This window comes from Nilaparvata lugens, chromosome 8, assembly GCF_014356525.2.
Source record: "Nilaparvata lugens isolate BPH chromosome 8, ASM1435652v1, whole genome shotgun sequence".
Lineage (NCBI taxonomy): Eukaryota > Metazoa > Arthropoda > Insecta > Hemiptera > Delphacidae > Nilaparvata > Nilaparvata lugens.
The window spans coordinates 26,906,203-26,933,130 of NC_052511.1; the positions used below are offsets into that span (position 1 = coordinate 26,906,203).

Here is a 26,928-nt window from a genome sequence, read left to right on the forward strand (position 1 = left end):
TTGGATCTGCAACCCTTAAAGTAAACCCTTGTGTAAGTAGGCACCCTTGGAGTGTTTATTGACTTGAAAAATTGAATTAGAAACGTTTTGGTAGGATACAGTGACATTGAACGAGTCCACTAACTGACAAGTTTACACTCTTCCATACAACATGTAACTCCAGCATGGAACTGTAACTATAATATTGATGAACTCTATATGATTCTATACATTACATGATTTGAAGTATTCATATTACTCAAATGATAGAAACAACTATTCATGTGTTTTTGTGGTTGTGGAATGAAATCTCAGATCATTGTCAATGTGAAATAGAGAGGAAACATAATGCTCAGTAACCTACTGTATTGTAGGATAAAGTAATCCACCTTAAACAGTAAAAGGTAATACCTTAATAAAGGTACAATAGTAAAGGTAAAGGTATAGTAAGGTGCTTGAATTCAAGGTAAGACAAAAGAGGAAATGAGCGTTTTTAGAAGAAAAATAGCACTTTGAAAGGAAGAGAGAGAAATCGAGCTAGCGAGAGAGAGAAAGGAAGAAAGAGAAATAAACCGTTATGGGTTGAATGTGAATAAAAGAGAAAGGAAAAGGCAGATAGAAGTAGACATTGAATTGAACAGAAGGTAAAGATTGAGAGAGGAAAATATAAATGGGTATGATTGGAAGGAAGATGAGTGAGGAAGATTGCAAGAATGAAATAGAAGAGAGGGAAAATAAGAAAGACAATTTTTTAAAGAGTGACTAGGATGGGAGGGAGAGTTTGTGAGTTATAAAAATCGTAATAAGGAAGAGGAGTTCGAATAAATAATGGGTGAGGAATGATTAAGTTTGGAGAAAGGGAAGAAGACAGAAATGTATACAAAGAGGTTGAAAGGTTTTATTTCTTGATAATGATAAAACTCATCATAGAACGACTCCAGGTGCACAAGGAAAGAGTCGTAACTTGTGAGAATCGTAAGTTAGCTGAAATGATGAGTGGATTGCAGAAGGACAAAATAGTGTGCGAGGGGTTAGGAAAAGAAACAGAGAGAATGGTCAGAAGTGGAGAATTATCAAGAAAAAAGGGGATGAAGTAATAGAAGAAATTTAAACAATAAAAGAGAGATAATGAGAAGTCAGATGATGAAGTGAATTGCTCTGGACAAGGAGATCCAGATGTTATCAAGATCGAGATATTATAGAGAAAAGTGTTGAGAGGAGGAGAATATGTTTATTAGGAGAAATGACGAAGAATAACAGATGATAATATTATTTTGAATAGGTGAAATGAATTGATAAGTAATTATTAATCATTGGAGAACAAAATAGTGTACAAGAGGGTCGAGAAGCAAGATAATAAGTAAAGTAGGTCAAGAGAATGGATGGCATGGTGAGAGGAGCAGAAGAAAAACAACCCAACAAATTAAGAAATGTAATAGAGAATTTGTTTTCGAATATTGGAACAGAGTAGCGTCTTAAAAGTATTAGAGACAAGATTTATGAAGAGGAAGATAACAAGATTTCGAGAAGCAATGATAGAGTCATCATTCAACAAGATGAAGAGAGTGAGTGAAAATGTAGATATAAATAGTCGATAGATACTGGATAAATAGAAGAGGTGATTGGTTGAAAGCAGTTCGACTTCAGTCAACTATTTTCTAGGTCAGATGCAATAAACATGCTAGCACCCTCATAAAGACAGTTTAGCTGGAAAGGGGCAGGCAGCCTGATAGCAACAAACAAAGCGACAATAATCAAGTTTGCTCATACAATAAAGTTGAGCGGTCTCTCGTTTGTACACTGGCCAGCTGCATGTATTAATAACAAAATACTGTATGCATGCGATGCGGCATGTGTACTTTTATTATTTATCGCAGCTAGAGTTCGAATGGTGTGAGGGGTTCTCTCTCCAAATACACAGTGCTGCTGCAAAGAATTAACAGTTTGTTGTACCAGTGGTAAATATCAGTTACAATGCACGAATTGTTTATTTAGAGATGTCTATCTGTACGCAACGATCATTTCTATTTTCGTGAAACTGGATTGGATTTTTTGAGAAATGAGTTCCCCTGCTTGCGGTGATTCCGATTTTGTATTGAGAGATTGTAACGAGGAAAACTGATCTGATTTGTTCATGGATGAACAACATTTTGTGCATGCTTCAATGATCCACTTTCATAGCTCGAATTGGAAAAGTTGATTGAAAGGTTAAATAAATAAAATTATTAAGAGGTCGTCAATTTTATTGAGCGCTTCTTTTTTTCCTTATTGGCCTACAATATATTCTTTATTCCTATTTCCTTATTGGTATTCTTTATTTCTATTCTCTCATCACTTATTCATGCATTCAATTGAAAACTGAAAGTCTGAATAAATAAATTTTTTATCAAATCATCTTTTCTTTAGTTTTATGATTCCTGTATTGAACTTATAACTATTATTTAGGAATTTTGGAAAGCGTAAATATTACTTCTGTCGTAGAGAAACTGTGAAAGTGAACTGTCGTAAAAACTAAACTCTACTTTCGTAACCAACTTTCTCCTGCCGAAGACTTGGAAAATCATTGTTTTCAATGAGTGTAGTAAGTGGGAGAACTTCAAGAAGATTCAAAGAATAAGGGAATCTGTGAAGTATATTTAATCACGTGTCACAATGATCACTTGGTTACAATAAAACTCTTGGTTGATGCAAATCTAACTGAACTGTTCAGTTCTAAGTCTATAGAATACCAGACTTATTCGTGATGAAGAACTCAATTTTCCAGCCACTGACTTTTTATGAGTCGTGGAAGATTGTTTAAAAATGTTCTTAGTGAAGGGGCGCCTGCACACGTGTACAGTAGGCAACCCGCAAAACATCGTCTGGCGTTGTGATTGCTGATGAGAAATGTGAGATTTGGCCACGCAACGCAATCCAACGCCAGAGATCTCTCGACATGACATCACCCTCTCAGCATGACACTAGGGCGTTCGTTTAGAGGGAAGACTCTATCGTGTGGCGTGTACATCTTTTCTTGTTTTGTTTTGTTCTACCCCTACATGTCTTTCGATTCCTCGTTCTTGTCCTTCCATTTTTTTCCTTCTCATCCTCAACCTCTTCCTCCTTATTAACCTGCTCCTCCTCTTACTTCCTCTCTCCCTCCTCCTTCTCCTCCTGCTCCTTATCCTCCTCGTCCTCCTCCTCCTCCTCCTCCTCCTCCTCCTCCTCCTCCTCCTCCTCCTCCTTCTCCTCCTCCTCCTCCTCCTCCTCCTCTTCCACCTCCTAATCCGTTTTTGTCTCATTCAACGTATTTTTCACGCTTACTTTCTAGTATTCGGTCATTTCTTTCTTGTCTTTTCTCAACCTACTCTATTTCTTCACCTTCTTCCTTTGCTTCTTTTTTTCCTGCTACTTCTTTGCCTTCTTCTTGCTCCCATCAACATTTTTAAAATGCTATTTCTGGTTCTCACTCTGCTACCCCACTTCCTAGTTCCCCTCCCCATCTTCCATCACTTCTTTCTCCTCCTCTTTTACCTCCTCTTCCAAGTATAGTCTTCCTTCATTATCTCCATCAAACCATTTCATTATTATACCTTTAAGAACAAAACATTTGTTTTGGAAATAAATTTTTCATGAAGAGATTTCAAAGACAAGATTTTTTTCAGTTTTTTGGTTGAATAATTCACTCTACGTTTTATCATTTTTCGACCTTTCTCCCGCAATCTTTATTGACTTTTTGTTTCTAACATATTACTTTTCTGGCATTTCTTACATATATGATACAGTAGCATCAATTGTGCTTTTCCCGTTGCTACAATATTCTCATGACTTTTTCCTTTTTGATTCTCCTATCTTATCCATTATTCCTATTTCTTATACATAAGATGATTCATTCAACATTATTCTTCATAGGTACTTCATTTTGAACTTCACATATCAATCTTCTCCATCATTCCATCATTTTCTTATATGATTCAGTTTTTCTAGACCTGTCTAAAATCATGCCTCTTCAATTCGTCCTTTGTTGATACACTTGTGTCTCCTCGTTTTACTCTTAACTAGTTATTTTTGTCTATGATCGGTTGACAAGCGGAGGAGGGGCGTCCAAATGAAAAGCATGTATTTCATCTGGGAAGATAAATGTATCCCTTCTCACCGTGTATCAAGAACTCTCTCACTCTATCACTTCCTCTAACTCTCACTATACCTTTCTCATGTTCTCTCGCTCATTTGACCATGTTCATTCTCTCTCAGCGCCTTCCCCTTCCACCCCTTATCCCCAATTTTCACTTCCTTTTCTACTTTTCGTTTGCCGACGTTGGACCACTGAATCAGCGTCGATTGTAAATCGTGAACGAACGAGTCTCTTTATTTCTTGTTTGTTTTTTCTTCTCCTGTCATCCCTGTTCTGACGTTTTTTCGTGATGTAGGTAATGAAAGTTTCGAGTGCACAGCTCAGCGTTTTTTCCCTCGCGGTGTATTGGATACGCCTAGTAAAATGTCGAATAAGAAATAAAGAGGAAAGCTTCATGTGGACTGGTACGTACACTCACATTCATGTAAAATCTTCCTTCATCAACTGGTTTTCAATGTTCACCATAATACCCGGCCTTCTCCAATGTTTATTCCTGGCGCCATACATTTCTCGTAAATTATAGAAAACAACTAATTCAATTATTATAGATATGATTTATTTCTTTTTATATTGTTATAATGCAATTAACTCAGCCCATCCCGCTTCAAATCCAGTAGATTATTTGAAATCTTTCTTATAAATTCACTGTGATTGTTAAAAACGATCAATGTAATTATGATGCAAATAAACAAACTTGGATTGTGATATTTTCCATGTTTCTATAAGTTCACAATCTTCTGTTTTTGATGATGATTTTTGTAGTCAAATTTGTAAATTTAATAATACAGTGATAGTTTTTGGATCATAGATTCAATCAGTGATAATAATTTCAACTTTCGTTCATGGTGAATTTATAGGGCTCTTTATCACTCTTCAAAGTTCAATACTCATTCAATGTGTGCTCTATTTTCTCATTAGAACGAATAAATTCAACTTAATACGATTACATATTCCATTCCATTGCATTCTCATATTTCACTCACTACATCATTACACGTTCAAGAATAATTACTGTATGTGTATTATTGGTTTGTACCAGTCTATGTACATGATTGTAATTGAAAAACTCCGGATTCCAATTTATTCACGAAATAATGCTGTGTGACCTGGACTCCCGAGTCAATCAATACAATGAATGAGATAATGCTAAGGAAAAGCATGATATGACATATGAAAAACGCTTCAAAAATCAAACTGATCATTAATTAATTTTTAAAAAGTAACTTTTCTGTCACCTCGATAATTAGAATCAATTTCCAATCAAGGAATCGACTTTTCAGAGCTGAATACAACATTATTGCTTTCCAATATAATGCGTGAGTGTCATCAATTACAGACTCATGCATTTTTTTTTTGAGTTGTCATGCATTTTTTATAATTTCAGAGTTTCTATATATTCCTATCTCTGTATTTCCTCCTGCTTTATACAGATTATTTCTGAACCATAAGGATCCCCTTTCATAACCCGTTGTCAACTACTGCACCTTATCGTAACACACAGTACATTGACATCTACCATGAACTTTGCATCGCTGTTGATTTATTGCTTTGGGGCGTTTGATTTAAAGGGTGCGGTTTTATTTTTCCAGCCAACAAACTCCCTCACACACGTGTCAAACTCGCCTACCATGTTGCATTGTTTTTCGAATATATCTCCATTGCGGGGATCATGCGTATGGAGTGTATGAAGTACTTGAGCAAAGGTTATGAGTTTTTTGCACTAGACATTTCAGTTTGAGTTCAAGTCCCTCTTTTGAAAATTATTTTGTCAGTAGAATTTTTCCCTTTTGTCTCATGATTGAATGACAGGAATTACTCGCATCAAAGTGACAACAATATTGGCGAAATCAGATTTTGACATACTTTGAAATGAGTTGCCATCATATTAGATGTACAGTATCTTCCAGGGCTACTCAATATTTTTCATGTATTCAATACTACCATTCTATTCATTTCATAATAGAATTATAGGCAAAACAGATAAATAAGCAAACAAATTATTGGCTATCGATCATAAAAATTGGGGCGTCTGTGGAAAGATACTTGAGAATGTGCTAGTTATAATTATAGTTTATAGAATAGTTTTTATTTGGATAAAAATGTTATATTTGTTTACTGTGTAGGTTTCATTCAAACTACAGTACATGAAAAACTTTTTCTTCATTCAGTTTTTTTATTATTATAAAGTTGAATTCATTTTATAAATAATTCTTACTAAACGAAAATCCTAAATGCAGTAAATCACTTTTGCTACTGCAAATATTGACAACAGGGTAAACAGCTAGTTGGAAATTCGATGTGCTCTACTATTCGAAAATAATTTAAAAGAATTTTGTGAAACTGTTGTCAATATTTGCAGTAGCAGAAGTCTTCGGGGTGATTTACATAATCTAATTTGGATTTTCGTTTAATAAGATTTTTTTATTCATTAGCATTTGAATAATTGCAACATTTTAGTAATTTCCATCTTTCTATAAACGTTACATTCACCATTTTATCAGTATCCAATAGATATCAATTTTTTTATAAAAATCACCTTCGCAGTTTACGAAATAACCCAGAAAATAAACTCTCCAAATCACTGAACTCGAGTTATGAAGATACATCTAGGGGTTAATAAAATCTACGCTTATAGGTTCTTATAATTAACTGTGATTTCCTGATTAAACTCAATATGGAGCCTGATGTATCGTATTCAATATACTACCAAACCCATCATATACCATCCTGTTGAATATTTGGGATCACACGCTAATAAATAATATCATACAAAGAACTAGCGGCCCACCTCAGGGAAAAAACTTGGTTTGATGCAGTATGCTCTCACTGTATCTATGTTGTGTTTGTGTACAGCATGTATTGGTTGAAGTGTATATATAACACCTGTCAGACCCGTATATCTATCCCAAAGAGAGCCAGGAAGCGTGAGCGTGTATGTGTGTGTATATATGTTTGCGTTTACACGTGTGTTCGTGTATGTTGATTTACTTTGTGAAACTGTTGCTTTTCCGCATTGAACGTGCAACTTTTTCACGCGCTGGCTTTCCGCGGTGTGAGGATTTTCATCTCGTCTTTCAGTCAAGTTGGCAGTTTTGCGGGCATGTTTTCCCATCTATCTTGGCGGCTTGTTGTAAGCCACACGATTTCAACGTGTCGTGAGTCTCCTGCCAACTCTGCCAGGATCGATCCACTTCCGTCTATTCCTGTCTCCTGCCAATCAGTGGCCAAAAGTGTCGATCTTTGTTCAAATCTGTGTGAAGTCTGCAGATTGAAGGAGAAATACAGGAATAGCCTAATTGATAGGATTAATTGGTTTATATTGAGTTATTGTCTTGATTCATATGAGTAATGTAGGTATTGATTGTATGAGTTGATGTATTCATTCAAATTGAGTTATTGAGTTTAAAGGAAATATTCTTTAATTCAACGGAGAACTGATGTTGTAAAGAACGAAATTGCGGTTAAGAGAGCAGGTCGATAAACTTTAATATATTCCCACCTCCTCCTAATCAGTATGCTAATCTTAATATCTGTTCAAAACTCCGTAAGTAGGAAAATTTGACGTAGGAATACAAAGCTTGATTATCATGATTGACTGAAGAAGTGAAGAAGGAACATAGTCTTAGATCAGATTGGAGAGTAACTATACTCTGCTGCTGGCTGCCATTGGTGAGGCAGTTGATCTTGGTTAAAATCTTGTTAATTCAGAAATTTGGAGTTTAAATACAGAGCCCTATTGCAATGACTGTTCTCTTTTTCTTTTTCAGTGAAAATTTTAAGTTTCTAGTTTCAATTGGAGAAAATGTGAGCTAAATATACTTAGAAGGTGAACTTTTAATTCATTTCCTAAAGCAAAGTGGTTGATGTCCTGCAATAGCTGATCGTCTACAGTAGAAAACGTCGAGTAAAAATGAATAGCTGAATCGTGATGAGCTTACTGGGTATTCTCAGCTCAAATTGAAGGAAATGTATAGTTAAGACATGAAGTTTCCAATTGATTGTCTTATTTTAGGCAAGATTTGATTGTTGTCTTGGTGAAAATTGATGCTAGGTACGACTTGGAGCTTTGATTGGAATCAGATTTGTGAGTGGATAGACTGTTCTTTATTGTTCGATAGAGGAGAATCATCTAGAATCAGAAATAAAGTAAAGTTTGTATACTTCCTATTTATTCCATTCTACAATGATTCACTCATATACTGCATTTCGAAGCGAACTATTTCGAAGCATATTAAAATCAATGAGCTTGTGTCGAGCTGAATTCAACTTCATCACAAGTCAACATATAGCTGTTTCTCATCTGCAGGAACAAACTTTCATTATTATTATTATGTTATAAAAGCCAACAGATTTCTGATAGAGTGCCTTCCTATGTTTTAATCTGGAATAATTGAAGTACCTCATACACGATTCGAACTTTGAACTTGACGTTTGTAGTTTGAATCAGATTTGTGCAGAAATAATAATGAAGTACTCGAAATTTCTCTTTCTTATTTGTATATAATTAAGCAGTTGGATCCATCAATTAAGATTTCATACTCCAAAGAATACTTTCATTGTTAACAATCCATTATTCCCAGTAGGTTGTAGATAAGAATAGCTCTAAATGAAATCTAAACGGAATTCTAAACGAACGTGAACAGTGTTCGCTCATGTAGTACTGCAAGTTAGTTCTGTCTTAGCTACGACCTAGTATCCCATTCAATTATCATGCTGAATCTCAAAGTTACCCACTATGATAACAATTCCTTATTATAGTTGTAGAAAAGTTCTGAATGAAATCCGAACAGAATTCTGAATGAACGAAAACAGTGTGCGCTCATGTAATGAACAAGTTAGTTCTAGCAACGACCTAGTATTCCATTCAATTATGTTGGCGAAATACAAACAGACCAACTTCTGAATGAAACAGCTGAAAAACGATGATTGCCTACGACGGAGCAATGAATATCGTTTCTATTTTGACTGTTGTTTAAGCAAAGAAGAAGTTTGGGGAACGGCGGAGCTTGAACAAAAAGTTGTGGGCAAAGTTGTATCGCTGGGAGTGTGATAGTGGAATAGCTGAATACTTTTAATGAAAAGTCAATAGGTCTGAGGTGGGGGTGAGGTGAGGCACGTGATGCTAGGCCACAAGTTTCCCAATTACTTTGCCTCAAAACAAATTGAGACGATCGATCGGCAACCAATTTAATGGATTAATTCGGCACCGGCTACCCTAACTCGAGTGGAACGGGTTCCTCCCAAAACTCATCAATTATTTCAAATTTGAGATTGTTAGTGCTGCTGTCGCTTGTTCACTTGGCTCCAATGGTGTTTGACCGTGCGAAAAGATGAAGGATCACTGCAATTAGTAGTTTACCTGTGTGAGGACTTTGTGATTGCATGTTAAACTTGAGAGATGCCTTTCACATTCCACATCATCTAATAATCGGAGATTGATTAGGGATTCGTATGAAATGCTACGAATGGAATTTCATTTCACTTATGATAATAATTTTATTTTATTCCACACTCATAAATACATATACATAAATCAAACAAAGCTCAACATGACAATACAATTCAACCAAAGTGTAATAATAATAAACGGTAAGTGAAAAAACCAAATAATGATAATAATATCGAGTGACCTGGCTGTCTCAGTTACTTATTGAAAGCTTGCGATATCATTCAAAAATATCATATCGTTTTAGAATGATTTTGACTCAAATCTGAATGTCTGGTGAATGGTTTATGAAAAGAATGTTGTATGTATTTGGTATCTTGAATTCTACTATTCCTGCATTGTACCCACTAGTCTTTTTAATAATCTGGTCCCTGATTTTTCATGATATAGAATATGTTTGATTCTGAGGTCTAGATCTATCGTACGTAATTTAGTTTGAGTTTGTGAGAAATAGTAAGATCCCTTTAAAATATTATTCCTTTCACCGTGAAGGAAATTCAATCATTCTCGAATGGATTAATTTGAACAGATGCTGCAAGAATGTTACTGACAAGTGGAAGAGAAAATAATGTATGAGAACGTATGAGGTGGAAAACAGTGAATTTTTTGCAATGTAATCGAGAAACTGCTTGGTGGCAGTGGGCAGTGTTCAGCTATTGTGGGTTGGCTGGGATGTTGGGTAAGGTGGTTGCCGCCAGCATTAGTCGTCAAGGGGTTAATGTGTTGGGGGGGGATCTTGATGGGGGAGGGGGGTTGTTGGTGGTCGGGGGGGGGGACTTTTGGTCAATCCTCGTAGCTCGTAAAAACACTACTACCAGCCTATTGCATTGTTGCGGTGTAAGGAAGGGTTCTGGGTGGAGGAGGGATTCAGAGGGGGTGGGGGGCCTGTCAGGGTTCCCGCAGTCTGCCCCAGAATTGATCACATTGTGAAGTCCGGGGTCGTTTGTTGTTCTCGCTGTGTTCACGTTCACGTGGGTCGGCCATCGGCCATCACAGGTCCTTGCAAAATGAGTCACCTCCGACACTTTTACAATATACTCTTTTTCGCTGTGTTTCTGCCTCGAGGAGAGTCTATTGAAGATGAGAAGAGGCGAATGGGGAAAGGGGATAGAAGAGAGGAATAGTGAAACCTGGGAAGATGGAGAGGTAAAAAAAACGAAGAGAGGAATAGTGAAACCTGGGAAGATGGAGAGGTAAAAAAACGAAGAGAGGAATAGTGTAATGTGGGAAGATGGAGAGGTAAAAAAACGAAGAGAAGAATAGTGTAATGTGGTTAGATGGAGAGGTAAAAAAACTAAGAGAGGAATAGTGAAACCTGTGAAGATGGAGAGGTAAAAAAACGAAGAGAGGAATAGTGTAATGTGGGAAGATTGAGAGGTAAAAAAACGAAGAGAGGAATAGTGTAATGTGGGAAGATGGAGAGGTAAAAAAACGAAGAGAGGAATAGTGTAATGTGGGAAGATTGAGAGGTAAAAAAACGAAGAGAGGAATAGTGTAATGTGGGAAGATGGAGAGGTAAAAAAACGAAGAGAGGAATAGTATAATGTGGGAAGATGGAGAGGTAAAAAACGAAGAGTAGGATAGTGCATAGATCGAGAATGGAAGAGTGGTTAAATGAAGAGAAGAGTGTTAATAAGAGAGGTGGAGTTATTAACAAGAAGAGAGTGCCTAGTGAAAGAGCAAAAAAGAAGTATAATTATAGAGTGGGAATATGATGAGGGTATGAAGACATGAAGAGGAGTGATTAAGAGGAGACATAAGAGGAAAAGATTCAGAGACGAAAAAATTGGATTGTTATAGCAGAAAAGATAGGGAAGATGAAGAGATTGAAAAATCAAGAAGATAAGAGGGTAGAAGGAAAAGAGTTGATAGATGAAGAGGAAAAAGAGTTTTAATGGACTAGGAAAGAGCGTGAGGTGATGAATAGAAGAGATAGAGGGAAAAATGAGAAAAGAGTGGGGGAGAGAGAGAGAGAGTATTGTAAGTGAAGTAAGGATGTACAGAAGAGCGAATTAAAAGATGAAAATACAATGTGAAATTATGAGGAAAGAGGGAATGAAAGAGTGGGATGATGAGTGAAGAGCAATCGCGAATTGAGGAAGAAGGTTGTAAGTTACGTAGTGGATGGGTGAAGAGGAAATGAGAGAGAATGAAACGATTTAGAGAACAGAAGTGGAAAAAGTACAAGATGGGCAAAAAATCAGAAACAGGAGATGGATAGTTGAGAAGGAAAAATAGCTGTATCAGAGAGAGAATCTGTCAAAGAGAGTCTGTGTGTAGAGGTGTAGGTTTAGAGGAAATCAAAAGACAGTTTTAGAAATTGGTTGGAAGAAGATTGAAACATGGAGAGTGAGTTTATAGGTAAAGGAGTTTGGAGAGTGAGGAGTAGATAAAGAGAATTTCGGAAAAGAGTTGTAGGGAAGTAAGTAAAGCGGAATGGTGGAGGGAAATGAGGTGGCAAGAGAAGGAAAAAAGCGCAAATTCCGACAATGTTATTCACAGGTGTAATTAGTGAGGCTCTCTTTCCTTCTCCTCTCCCTCCCCCTCCCCCTCACCATCACCTCAGCCACGCTCGATAACAATGCCATAAACATACTTTCGAGAGCGCAGAGCTGGCCTGTTTTTTCAGCCGGAAAGTTTTATGGATTATAGGGGAATTTATCATTGTTGCTGGCCTATTATTGTCTTAGCGCTATGGAAATTACTGGGCGGTCTCTAATGATATGTGCACTTTTCAGAGTTTTTTCATAGTGTTTACGGAGTTCGCATACGAAGTCTAAAATATTTAATGTATTTGATGTGCCGTGATGAATAATCTAGTATTTTCCATAAAATATAGTTTTCTAACTTACCATGTGTTTCAAAGAACTATATATTGTTTAAAGTAATTAATGTTTGTTTGGTAATTAAATACTGAACATCATGGAAGCAGCAGTGAAGGTAGTTTTCATTGAATATTGAAGTCAATTTGAGATTAATGTACTTTGGAGGGAAGACTTCCTTCAATGGATAACGAGAAATATATTAATAGATTTTATTTTGTTATAAAATGGTGATAAAGAGTAATCATAATGATATATTAATATTTAGAGTAAAGAGTATCTTATAAGAAACTTAGTAACTTAGTAACTTATAAGAAATCATATAAGATTTTCAGAAAGAAATCGTCCGCTTTAGAATTTATTCAATTGCAGATACTATTGTAATAACATGATAAAAAATAGAAAAGATGAAAATAAGAAATAAATAATATCCAGTATGGACTGACTCATCATTACATCACAATATTAATATTAAGAATATTAATTTAGCTTGGTTGGAGATTTAAGCAGTAGGACAAGTCCGTACGTGAAACGTGTTCAGGAATATCAATAAGTGAAGTAATCCTAAATGGTAGATGTTTCAAATGTTTTATAATATTTTCAACTTTGATTACTTGGTACTCCTTTTGGCTACCTTTTCAATCAATTATCAATCCTTTGTGTATGATGCATACTGTCATTTCTAGTGATGAACCAGAACTTGAAATTATTCGTCCAGTTTGAATATGTAAATAGACATTTGAAATACGAGAACCTAATTTTAATGCATTATCTTGAAATTACTGTTTGTTATCCCTGGTTTGAGGTTCAATTCGAGTTTTTTTTGGAACGAGAACATGTTGAAGATCACTCTTTGAATGGTAAACTGTACCATTGGTGGGCTGTAGGCCTACCCACCGATTGCTTATCAGCTTGCCAATTCCAACTCTTTTTGCAGATATTCCATGATATATTCGGTCTGCTGAACAAACAGTCACTCCTGGTTCCCCCCTCTACTACATCCATATGCAATTTAACAGTTTCACCTGGATGGGTTCCAAGGGCTGAATTTGAAAAAAATGAACGTATCGTAGGTGAATTTCTGGCCAAAAATCAGAATCGAGCCGCGTTTCGAATACTTTTCTGACCACTTGTGCTCGAAGTTCGTTAAATTCATCCAGACGCACAGACGCACGCGTATGTTCTCGCATGCGCTTAACTTTTTCCCTTCTATTCATGTCACTTTTTCATGGTTTTTGTTGTCATCAGTGTGTTCTGGACTGTGCCTTTTCTCCATGCACTCACTCTCTCTTTCTCTCTCTGTTCTCTCCCCTGCAGGTTCTTTTTGCTGCTACATCAAATTCAACCCAATCAGAGTCTCTTCTTCACCAACCACGAGATAAACTTGTTAACTGTGTGTACAGTCACTAGTCTCTCTGATCTGATGGCATTTCTCGTGTGGGGGATGTCGACTCACTCACTCGTTTCCTCTCTCTCTCCTCCCGTCTCTTTTCCACACACTCACACATCTATCATGCCCTGATTTATCAGCTTCAATTCATTTCCTTCCCCCATAAAACCCCGGTGTCCCAGCTCTCTCAGCTTCTTGAGAACCATGATATGTTCCTTCGGGTGTAACTTGATTTTTTCATCACTCTCCTTTCTTCCCGGTCTTCTCAGTTGTATGTGACCATTGCTACTTTGTCAGCTTCACCTACTTCTCTTCGTCATCCTCCTCCTCCTTCTCATCCTCCTCCTCCTCCTCCTCCTCCCCTCCTCCTCCTCCTCCTCTCCTCCTCCTCCTTCTCCTTCTCCTCCTCCTCCTCCTCCTCCCCTCCTCCTCCTCCTCCTCCTCCTCCTTGTGACCCTTCCGACTGACCCTCCCCTTAGACCTCGGGGCTGATGTTGTGTGTCATTATTGAGCAGTCTATTTCTAAGCCGGGGAATTGGTTTCTGAGACGAATGTCCTGTTATCAACTCTTCAATAATGATGATGATCTTGTGACGCTGAGTTGATATCATCATCAACTACCTCTAAGTTGATATCCTTCTGTTGAGCTATAGTGTAAGAAAAAATAAGCTTACAATTCCAATAAACATTCATCGTGAACCATGAACTCTCGATTTTTGTACAATGTGTGAAAATTGTGAAAGTGATATGTATATATCTACCAATATAATATAGTTCAACTATATAATTATTGATGAGTTCGAATGTTCAAAATATTTCGCCAGCCAAGGGCTTAGCTGTCAACTAATTCCACGAGACAATGTAGTAAATAGGAGCTAGGATATCAATAAAAACTATAGGATTACGAGCTAAGCTGCGCCTACACCAAAGTTATTAACAAAATGTTTATTTTTCCGTCCTTATACAGGGTTATTCATAATTATGGTAAAATAATTTAATACGTGATAGTAGAGGTAAAAATAAGAAAAAAAGTTCCTTTTTAAACATATATCCATAAACGCTTCATTAGCGAGCTATACAGAGTGAAAGATTTCGCCCGGAATTCAGTTCCTCTGGTGAAATACACCGATGCTGAATTTTTTGGGGACTGGTTTTTGAAAAACTTATGCTGGATTCATATGGAAAAATATCTGAAAAATTGAATAAAACTAGTCTGGAAGCTGTAGTGTGAGTAGTTTTTGAGAAAAAAGTTGAAATATGCAAAAAATCAAGTAGAAAAACACAGACTTCTACGTTTGTTGCCCAATAACTTTCTTTAATGACCAGTAAACAAATAATTTTTCGCAATAAAAATTGTAGAGAATTTAATTCTGAAAAGAATGATGTAAGTTGTGTAAACTAAATTTGAATAAAAGTTGGATAAAATGTATTCTTATGTAGTACATTACACCACAAAAATTTGCTGTTTTATGAGGAGAGAACTAATAACTCATAAGTTGTAGCTGATTGCAAATAAAATATTCGGTTTTTTATGAAAAGTTTTTTTTTAAATGAAAGTAGCATATCTAAATAACATCAAACTTATACCAAAAGACTGGTAGATTATGCCATTAAGCCTGGGAGGAAGCTCGAACAGAAATAGATGATCTCCTATGATTCCTGCCCAAATGCTTACTGAAAACTGATGTTGTGGAAGATTAGGATTGATGGCATGAGGATTCTCAGCTGCCCAAATATGTTAGTTGTGGACGTTAACGATAGCTGTTCTTGTAGAGTGTGCCTCGCCGGTAAATAAAACGGTTGTTAAAAAGTTTGGGTAAACAAGTTTTACTAAAAACCATCGGCAAATACCAGCACGGGGAATACAGTCTCATGGGAATAGAGTATGAACTTTCTGAAGATGGTATGGATGTAATTGTTGCTCTTTTAGTATCCTCCAAATAATAGATTGATTGATATTAAACTGCACTGACAATTCTCTCGTGTTCTTCTCGGGATGTTCATAAATTTCATTAAGAACTTGTTCTTCTAACTCAACAGTCTTAGTAGATCGGGGTCTGCCTGCATAAATGTGCTCTTTGGATATCAAAGAATCTGTTTCAGACAGACGTTGATGAATAGTGGCAAAAAACCTTGAATTTGGACATACTCGGTTAGGAAAGTTCTCTTGATACAAACGTCTCGCTTGAGTACTATTACAGTAGTGTCCTATTCCATACATTAAATGCATGTCAGCTAATTCGGAGTATGAATGATGTCTAAAATTACCTGCCATTTTTTAGAAAGTTGACTCTTAACACAAAAGCAAAGTGAAATGGTTACAAAAAACACAGCATGGCTACAGTAGGCCTAGCTTACAGTTTGTTTTTTTGTTCAACAGTGAGCTAAAACATTTCTGAAAATAATTTTCTGCTGATAATTTCTTTCAAATATTTTCTTTATTCAAAACAAAAAAAACAGCTGTTTTTAAAATCAATGTTCTATTTGCAATCAGCTACAACCTATGAGTTATTAGTTCTCCCCTCATAAAACAGCAAATTTTGTGGTGTAATGTACTACATAAGAATAAATTTTATTAAACTTTTATTCAAAATTAGTTAACACAGCTTACATCATTTTTTTCAGAATTGAATTCTCTACTATTTTTAACGCGAAAAATTATTTGTTAACTGGTCATTAAAGAAAGTTATTGGGCATCAAACGTAGAAGTCTGTGTTTTTCTACCTAGATTTTTTGCATATTTCAACTTTTTTCTCAAAAAATACTCACACTACAGCTTCCAGACTAGTTTTATTCAATTTTTCAGATATCTTTTCATATAAATCCAGCATAAGTTTTTCAAAAACCAGTCCCCAAACAATTCAGCATCGGTGTATTTCACCAGAGGAACTGAATTCCGGGCTAAATCTTTCACCCTGTATAGCTCGCTAATGAAGCGTTTATGGATATATGTTTAAAAAGGAACTTTTTTTTCTTATTTTTACCTCTACTATTACGTATTAAATTATTTTACCATAATTATGAATCACTCTGTAGATCCTATTAGATTGGACGGAACTTGACAAACACATATGCTCATCATGTGTATGATAAGTTAAGTTCAATCTAATAAAATCTATAAGGACGGAGAAATAAACATTTTGTTAATAACTTTGGTGTAAACGCGGCCTTTAGTCTAGGCCTAATTTTATAATGACAGGCATAGTACAGTTGTAGTTGGAGAACTAAGTTAATGAATAAAGTAGGTTGACTAACTGAAAAATTGTTATTTTGATTGGTTTTCGAAAATAATGCTTATTAAAAATGTATGATTATCTTAGCTCATTATTATCAGAAAATTGAATAATAAACCACATTAATAGAGTTGGCTTGATTCATCCAATCTCCGTTCCAACAATAATTGATACGAGTTTTAGTTCATAATCTGATATATTTTGGACTGCTCAATGTATGTTAGTCAATACTGATGTATCACATTGCAGGCAGTTCATCGTGTGTCTACATCGTAGTAGTTAATAGTTACTGTGATTATCATGTTACATATCAATTATAATTGAGATGGATTATCATCAAGATAATCAAGAACATGATTGGTGATCATGTTTCATCTACAGGGAATATGTAGGTTTCTGAATATTCATGTCAGAGATAAACACTACTAAATACAGTAACAGCTACAAGCTTCAAAATCACTGTCGATGGAACCAAACCCACTTCAAGCTATAGTTTCAATAATTTTTCTTTTGTAATCGTTCAATTTCCATCTACTCTTCTATATTTCATTCGGCATCAAAAATCGGTTGAAGCCTTCCAGTTTATCCTCAACATTCAACTATTAAACTACGTATATGATGTGCCACCTTAGAACAGTTCTTGTTTCCATGTTAGTTCTATCAATAAGAAAGCTCAATGAGAATTTTAATTTGAATTAATCGTCAACTCCACTCATGGGTTACGTCTTTCAGAGCTCTTGCACCACTGTTCATTCTCTTTACAGTATCTATATAATAACCCTCTTCGCTCTACTTCATCTATCACTATTCTAAGATAACCATCATTTTCAAGCTGTGCACTCTGATATTTTACAATTTCTACCAAGTACTTTTTTCTACTATTTTCAGAGTTCTTTCTAATTTTCAATCACTCTTTCTCCCTGCTATTCACAGATCTTCCTTTTCATCTATTATTTTGTCATAAGTCTTTACTTCAGCATTCAGTGCTTGTCTGTCATTGCATTCTCCAGGGGAGAAGACGTCCACCGCCTTATTGATTTCGAGTCAATGGTGCATCCATCCACCCTCCAATCAGCCTCCCTGCCATTAAAACTCCTCCTGTCATCTGTCACATTCCCCTCGGACTCGATTCTCTTCACTCTATCTCTATTTGTCTTATTCTGCTACTCTATCTCTGTTTCGCAGTGTCGTCCCTATCGCATGTGCAAACAACACCTACTCGTAATTTGTCTCCTGTTTGAACGTATCTTGGTAACACTCTCAGGGATTAAAACTAAAAGGTGTAGGGTTCTAAGAGCTCCTTACCTTTGTTGAAATAGTGGAATCGAATTTGACTGGACAATTTTGAGTTCCTAGCTATAATTTTTTTAAATTTTTAAGGCTATTTTTCACGTATACTTTCATGGATAACGGATAATACTCATTGTATCAAAAGAAAAATTTCATTTTTATTTCTTCGACCCGAGGTTCAAGCTGTAAAAAATGACGAAACAGAGAGTATAATCGAACCATTCATGTTTTAGAACAAAGAGCAATAATTTAATAAAAACCATGACATTTATTATCTCTTTAACAAAAAAATAGATTTGAAGCACATTACTAGGTGGTATTCTCATTCGATTGTCGATTTGTGTTATATATGCATTGAATACATCTTTTTTCACTCCTGGATTTTCTTCAAAAAATCTGTGTAAAATGAAATGACACTAATAAATTTCTTCCTCCGCTATTATATCGCATAAACTTTTGCAGGGTTCCCACTTCACTTCACGTATCCACTATTTGGATAAATGACCAATAGAATGAATGTATTTTTGACTCTCAAATCGTAGCCTCAGTGTCTTGGTTTCCATTGTGTCACTAAATATGGTCAAATCTTCTAATTTGACGTTTGGATGTATATAATGAACCGTGCTTATGTAATTAATCACCTTTGATTTTACTTCTTGAAAATTAATAGTATCCACTACCAAGCACCAGTATTCTCCTATTGTATACTTTGGAATGCTACTTTGTCATAGTTTTTCTCCACTCCTAAAACAATTCGGTTCATCCAATTTCAAAGACACACTTGAACGTTTTTCATTACATTCTAGGCTACCAGAAGGGAATATTTGGTTCATTAAAAAAGCAAACTTGAAATGTTTGGTTCGCTAGGAGAACGTAGTTTTAATTTGAAGATTTTTGATGTCGCCGAGGAGTGACTCCACCCAACCATGGTGGAATCAAAGAGCTGAGGGACTCGTTTCGTCTCCTCCCCCTTCTTTTCTACCTTTTCTTCTTTTTTTATTCTTCTTCTTCTAATTCCTCTTCTTCTTCTTCTCCATCCACCCTTCTTTTTTTCTTGAATGGTATGGGTGCTAAGCAGCACAAACTTAGTTTGACCCGATAAGAAGTGGGCTTAATTAAGTTGCATTATCTTGGCTAAGCTGTGCCGTGTATTAAAGGCGGCCACTCTGCTCCCCACGATTGCGCGCTCCCGCTACAAGACGCCGACCAAAGCTTGAGCGGTTTTCTTTTTAATTTGACTGAGTAGAGGAAATGGGATAAGGACAAGGAAGCTGGTAGAACTGAGAATGGTGATAGGATGAGAGCAAATAGAGGGAGAGAATAGATGAGAGAATAGAACATGTTATGGACAAAGTGGGGGAAAAGGATAAGATTGATTGATTGAGTACTTTAATTATGTAGATTACAATAAGAAGAGGAATCCTATTTTGTCTCCTTATAAGATAGGAGCGGGAGAACAGGAAGTTCATGTTTTTATTGAGGAGGAAAATATGTGGTAGTAGGAATGGTAAGTGCTAGAAAAATCGAAAAATACAGAGAGAATCGAATTACGAAAACAATTATTGGACATAGTGAAACAAATAGAAAGTATGTGAAATTAATGATTGGAGTAAAGAAGTAAACTTTGTGTTAGGAAGAAGTATAGAACAATAGAAATATAGATAAGGGAATAGAATTTGAGAAATAATAGGGAGGCATGGAATCAAGGGGGATAGAAAAAAGTTTTCATGGGGGATAAAATAAGGAAATTTAGGAAAACAAGACAAAAATGAAAGCGGAAAGGAATTTTTAGAAATCGAGTGAAAAAAATGGAGATGTGGAAGTAGAAATTGGATGAAGAAGAAGTTAGTATGATTTTAAAACTTCATATAAGAAGCAGAGACAGAAGAGTTGTTGGAGTTGGAGGAAATTGAAAAGAAGACAAGCGAACGTAGGAGAAAATACAGATGTTCAAAAAATAGGTTACATTGGTTCAAGAGGAATGAATGAGAAAATGTACGAGAAAAACAAGTAGAGGAAGGTTGATTATCCAAAGGGAGAAAGGGACGTTAAACAAAGAAAGAGTATAAAATTAGGGGAAAATTGACTTGAAGAAAGATGAGTAAGAAAATCTTTAAGGAGTTTTATCAAGTAGGAACTTAATCAGAGGTGGACTGATAACAGTTGATGACCGAGGTGCCAGAGTTGAGAAGATTCTTCCTCTCCCTCTCGGTACACTTTTAATAGTTTCCTCTTTTAATTACGTGCTGTTGTTATTATTCTTGCGCTCCGAGTTGCGTTCAAATTCGAGTTGTTCAATCCTTTTTATCTCGTCTCGTTTTAGAAACATTTAACGGAAGAGAAGTGGGGATTGGCGGAAAAGTTTGTGGCGCTCTATAGCTTTTTAAACGTTTCTGCAAGCCGCTCATCCCTTGACTGAAATCTCGCGCACGAGGGAAAAGGGCGAAAGAGAGAGAAGGAATGAAGAGCGAAAGAGAGAGAAGAGTTTGTGGTTGAGGCAGCTATATGCTGAGGATCAACTGATTAGGACAGGAAGAAATTGAAGCCAGCCAAAGGATAAAGCAACTGAAATAAGTTGGCTCTTCTGTAGGCTGAGCTAGGGATCTACAACATAACAATTTCTAGGGTTTGTTTCCAAATTTGTCGTGCAACGATTCCGACAATTCAGTGAGTGTTGGGGAGAATATATATTTTTTACGAGTAATTTCGGTCAATGATTTTTTTCTCAATAATAATTATGTTGATAGGTCTAATGATTCCATTGATAATAATTGCATTCATAGTTTTTAAATCATGGAATTATGTTACTGTTTGATAACTACAGTATCAGTTTTTCAACATGTTATTGTATTGTTCATATTCTTCCAGGTATTTGAAAACACATATCAAAGAAATGTCAAAGATTCGAATTAGTATGGATGATTAGAATTAGCATTCATCGAATTAGTTATTATTTTATTAAATCACTCAATGTTTGCTTGAACTGTATCCCCTCTATCTTCAACTGTATTCTTATAACATTAATTATCACCAATATCGTAGCATCACAATCACTTCTCTAAATCTACAGCCTATTCTCAACAGCAATTTTCTTCAAATTTACAACTTCAATTATTTATACTGGAATTAAAACTCCATAAGAATGGATATCCAGCATTGTTTATAACGTCCATAACTTCTTTAAGGGCCCTACACACGTACGGATTTGGCCTGTCTTGGCTCGGCTCGGGAGAAATCCGTGAGTGTGTAGGCGATTTTATTGCGAACCGAGCCAGGCCGAGCCGAGCCGAGCCAAATCCGTCCAGGGCTACTGACGCGACTCGGCTCGGCTCGGGCGAATCCGTGAGTGTGTAGGCTCTCCCGACCGGGCGCGTGTAGTTACCAAAAATCTAAAAATCGAGATAGCAAAATTTTGATTTCAGATTCGGATTAAGCGCCCTCGAATTAGTAAAATGGTTCGCGGAAACTCTAAAATAGTCGAAAATAAAAAGTCTGTGAGCACTTTAATGTTATTAATGAAGAATTCTATTTCTATGGAGAATTTGGTTGAACTTATAGCAAGAAAGTACTAGTACTGTAAAATAATAATACCAGTGTTTCCCAAAAAAATGTATTAGCTGTAGAATAAACATATTTCAATTTTTTATTCAATAAAAATGAACTTATTTTTATATTATTTTTGTCTATTTTTGTCTTGTGTGAAATTTTATTGAGAAAGCTGAAATTAAATCACAATTTCTTTTGTCTCTATTTTTACAGGATAATATCGAGTATGACAACCTTTTTCAATCAATGAATATTGTCATAGTATTTTAAATACTATATTACACTAGATGTAAAAAGTTCTATACCGTACTTATTGGGAGTTGGTTGAGGCTTTACAGTATTAAGTATAGAGGTTCAATTCTCTATCCACTGCTACGCTGTGTGAATTAAGAGTTGGTGTGTGTCTGTGTGAGAAAGAGAGATAGAGATTGATTGATTGATTGATTTTATTGATAAGTGCTATTTTATTGATTTGTGAGCTAAGTATTGACAGACTCATTGCACAAAAACAGCATTACAAAATATACAGGGTGGGTGAAACGTCCGAGAACGGCTAAATATCTCATACACAAAGGTAATTTGATGGTGGGTGTGATTGGGGATCCTTCTTAAATTGAAAATACTACTTTACTATGACTTCAAAAATCTGGTCCGCCATCTTGGTTCCGCCATATTGAATGCAACTATAATGAGAAGGTTGTCATGCGATACATGATTTCGGTGATGGTGAAAGCCGCACATCGATATCTCAAACCGTTCAGGAGATATTCACATTATCAATAAATACCACTTATGCATTTCATATCTGATATGCATGATATTGATTAATAATGTGAATATCTTCTGAACGGATTGAGATATTGATATGCGGTTTTCGCCATTGATTTTTCCTTGGCGATTTAGATTTTGGTGGAGAGGATAGCGTTGAAAAGTAGGGCAGGCCGGGCTCCCGTTGCTTACTACTAGTGTGTAGTGATTTTGCTCCGAGTGGTTCAAGGACACGAGCCAACACAGGCCAAATCCGTAGGTGTGTAGGGCCCTTTAAACCTTAATTTAAAATGCACAGTCTGGATGCTACGAGTATGTAGAGTTCATGATTCACACACAATTTCAAGTTTAAAAAATGTATCAACTGAAAATTATTAACATGAATGGATGAAGCTTTATTCTCAATAAGCTTAATACAAGAAAATGTAGAATACATGCATAACAAAAACAAATAAACAAGTTTATAATATACATATAATATACATCAAACATTACTTTGTCATGGTACCTATGCTCCACGACTTCCATTCATTCTAATGAATATCTGAACACATCCAGGTATTCAATTTTATGAAGAGTACATATCTTCAAGTTCCTTGAACATCAAATTGGATAATAGGCGTAGTACCTTCGTCTGGTGAACAGTTGAGAGTCTGCACATTTCTTTGGATTAGTCGAGTTTGACTTGTAAGAGTGGAAATCTTTGGGTCGAGCGAGAGGAGCATCCTTTGAGTTTGACACACTGCTCCTCTCAGCCATTGTGTGTGTGTTGGTATTTATAGTTGGCAGCCTAGCTGCAGCAGAGAGGTGGGGGTAGGGCTTTTGTGTGTTATAAGACCGACTGAACTATTCGCGCTCTCCGACAGCAGCAGCCATCCTTTGGACCTGTGCACTTGAGCCCAGTCACCCAGTCAAGCCGACCTCAAAGGCCATTTCGAATTACTTCCCTCAGAGCTGCTTCCAATTGCTTCCAGCCAACGCCTTGCCTTTCAACAAACGTCACTTTCGGTTATTTGTACTATACTCAGATTCACTTCGAACTATCAGCTTAGGTTGGCTGGAAAGCACTGGTGCTATTCAGGAGGAATGCTGACAGTTTAAAATGAATCTCAGTGTAGCACAGATTATTCCGCTTGCAGCGCAGCCGTTCGCTACTGGAAAAGATTTGCTTGGCTCCAAATATAACAATGGGTACAATGGGTTGTGTGATAAGATTTGTCGTAGTTTATGTGATATCATGGAAAAATAATGTATTATAAGTTTTTTCTACATGGCTACTTGAATGTTTCGTTTATTGGAATCATAGCCTTCTCAACACTACTTGTGGAGTAATAAAAATATGAAATTATTGCTATTCGTAGACGAAAATCATGCATGATATGCAGTATTATATAATGACACTCCCTTTTAATGTCAGCATTGGCTAGATAGGTAGCTTTGCTGTTATTTGTAACGGATGCAAGTAGTCGGGGTCGCAGAGAATCACCAGCCCTTAAAACCACCACAACCAAAAAAAAAAAGAAGACAAATTGGGCTATGTCGTCAAACTGGGACGACGACAAACTAGGTCTTTTCTTCGATCCAGCTTATCGCTTCACGGACGCGACAAGCTTGGTTTACTCGCGGAATAGAGTGATAAGAGTGTAAACTCTGTTCTGTAACTCTTGTAAATGAATGAACAAATAAAGTTGAATAACATACACAACATTGAACGAAATTAACCTCAATTCATAATTAAACAACAGCTCCAACCAATAAAAATAACACAGAATGAGCACAAACTTGATTAGAAATAGTACCCACATTATAAGTACTAACTCTTAAACAAAAGAAAAATCACAGTATTCTGTATTTAATTTGAAACTGAAGGTACGATTCCTTGCACGCGTCTCGAGGCTAAAACAACACTCCACGTACTCCACATGCACAGTCCACATGTTTTCTTGTTATTGTTTGTGGTACTGATTTATATACCAGCGAGAAACTCGCTGGTATATAAATGCTCAATTTATTAAAATATCCATACTTTTTCAAAAAATTACTAATATGAATAATAATAATATTTTATTTCAATATGATAATAACATTTGTATAAGTAATAAATAGTATTCCATTTTATTCATCATATTCAACTATCAATTTCGAGTTCAGTCAATAGAAGTTTTCTGTTGAGTAGAGCCAGGATGATGATCATTAATAATAATTAGAATTACTAACCTATAAAATAGATAATGCAAAATGACCACCTTCTCTGATCTGAGCATATTATATCTTAGCCTATAAATATCTTAGTTTTGTTTCCAATAAAGTTAGATACTAGAAGGCGATTTAAGAAAAAATGATATATCATATAATGATAGTATGTTTTCATAAATTTGATTCCCTGAATATGATGGAATTCCCCAATTTAAGAATATTACTAAAATTAATGATAACTCCTATAATGAACACATTCAATAGGCCTATTTACTTTTCAGCCTTTCTAATTCAGCCTTTCTACAAACAGAGAATACAGGTTCAGAACTGCCAAAAAAATGATAGCTGATGTAAAATAGGAATAGACCCAGTTTGTCTTTCACTGTTCCACTTTGGTAGCGTCCGTAAAAACTGACCATTTTTTTGGTGAGTGGCGGTTTTCATGGCAGGCGGAACTCCGGCGACTCAAGAAGTCTACATAAATAATCTTACTATATCAGTTAAATGAGTTATACTAACAGTCCCAGAGAATCTTACTATAACAGTTAAAAAGGTGTTATAAGCGTATTTTGTTATAATAACAATCATTATGATACACTCAAGAATACGTCAGTCTATAGCAACGTTAGTATCTACTAACTTTGAGTCTACAGAGAATCTCAATATATCAGTTAGAACGTTATAATAAGAGTGACTATGAATAAGTTTGATTATTTGTAATTTTCAGAGACTTCCGACTACTGCTGTGGCCAGACAACGATGTGTTCTGCGATGACGTGGAGTTCGAGGATGGCAAAGGCCGAGCCATCCATTTTGACATCAGCAGAGCTTACCATGGCACACTACAAGGTCAGTCACACTACACTACACATTCATATTTCCATTATTTTATAACTTATAATTTCATATAAATTATTTTCTCCCTGACAATTGTCGATGTAGCAAAATGATTCATACCTTAAATAATATTGAATATTATAATATCGGATCAAAATATAATACCATGTTAGGCGCGACGACATGAACATGAACGTTTCAAATCTCATCAAATCACTGGAACACTTCCCATTGCTCGTGCACAAGCTGAACAAGTTCATGTGGGCATCATCCACGTAAAAAATGGAGAATAATACAAGATGCAGTATTTGAGATACGGAGTACAAAATTAAGAATAAAGGATACAGAATTCAAATTGAATGGTGCGAAATAATATACAAAATAATACATTCCATTATCAGTACTTGTCAGTTTCATGTGGGTGTATGAATTTCAGTGCCGATCTACGAATAATAATTCCCATATTATATAGTTTCTCATAGAAATTTATTTGTTGTAATCATGATCTATTCTACTATTCAACAATGGTTTCTAAATGTTTAACATAAAGAGACATTTTTCCAATTATTTTCTGACTGAAATTTGTTTCCAACAGATTACATCTAACTTACACTTTCTACCAGATTGATACAAGCAAAATACTTTGTTTGATCTAGGACTTGTTCTGTCAGTATCATATCGGAAGAAACGATTAATCAAACATCTGAAAAAACGTAGATGACAAGAGTCTTTGTGAAGCTAACAACTGGATTGAATAATACGGACCAAACCTTGAATGTTTCACCTTGTTTTGATTTTCACGGTCGTGACCGACCTCTAGTATTTCAATGTCATCTCTGCCAATCAAAGAGAACAATATTTTCACTTTTTCTTTCACGTGTTTGTTGAATCAAGGGACCTTTTGTAGTGATTCTTTTATTTGGAAAAAGTAGCCAATTGCATCCACTATCTCCGCAGAAAAGTAAAAGAGAACGTAGAAGTGACAAAAATTAGCGGTAACTTTGCAACTTTCAAATCCAATTTTATGAATGTCTTGCTTTCCCTTTCTTTGCTAACACGATTTTCATTGTCAACGCATGTTTAGTTGCATCACGAAGTGTTAGGGAAAGTACAACGATACCGCTGTGAGAGAGGGATATTTTGTTGAGAGAAGTACAATGGTGATATTTTGAACAAGTGACCTGGTTTATTGTGTTCAGCCTTACATGAAAATTGACAACATACTGTAATGAAATCTAATAAAAATTCGTTAACTGGGTTTTACTAATCGGTTCACAGTTTACGGTCTGAGGATATCATTCCAACGT

At 35.8% G+C, this 26,928-nt stretch overlaps 1 protein-coding gene across 2 annotated transcripts in view; it reads left to right on the plus strand.

Annotated features, from left to right (window-relative positions):
* The window catches only part of LOC111054136 (disintegrin and metalloproteinase domain-containing protein 10), a 334,035-nt gene that overhangs the window by 174,701 nt on the left and 132,406 nt on the right, over window positions 1–26,928 (plus strand). For both annotated transcript variants that reach the window (XM_039434382.1, XM_039434381.1), the window contains exon 3: window positions 25,512–25,633. In XM_039434382.1, coding sequence (XP_039290316.1) covers window positions 25,512–25,633 — 122 coding nt within the window. The remainder of the gene's footprint in view (window positions 1–25,511; window positions 25,634–26,928) is intronic.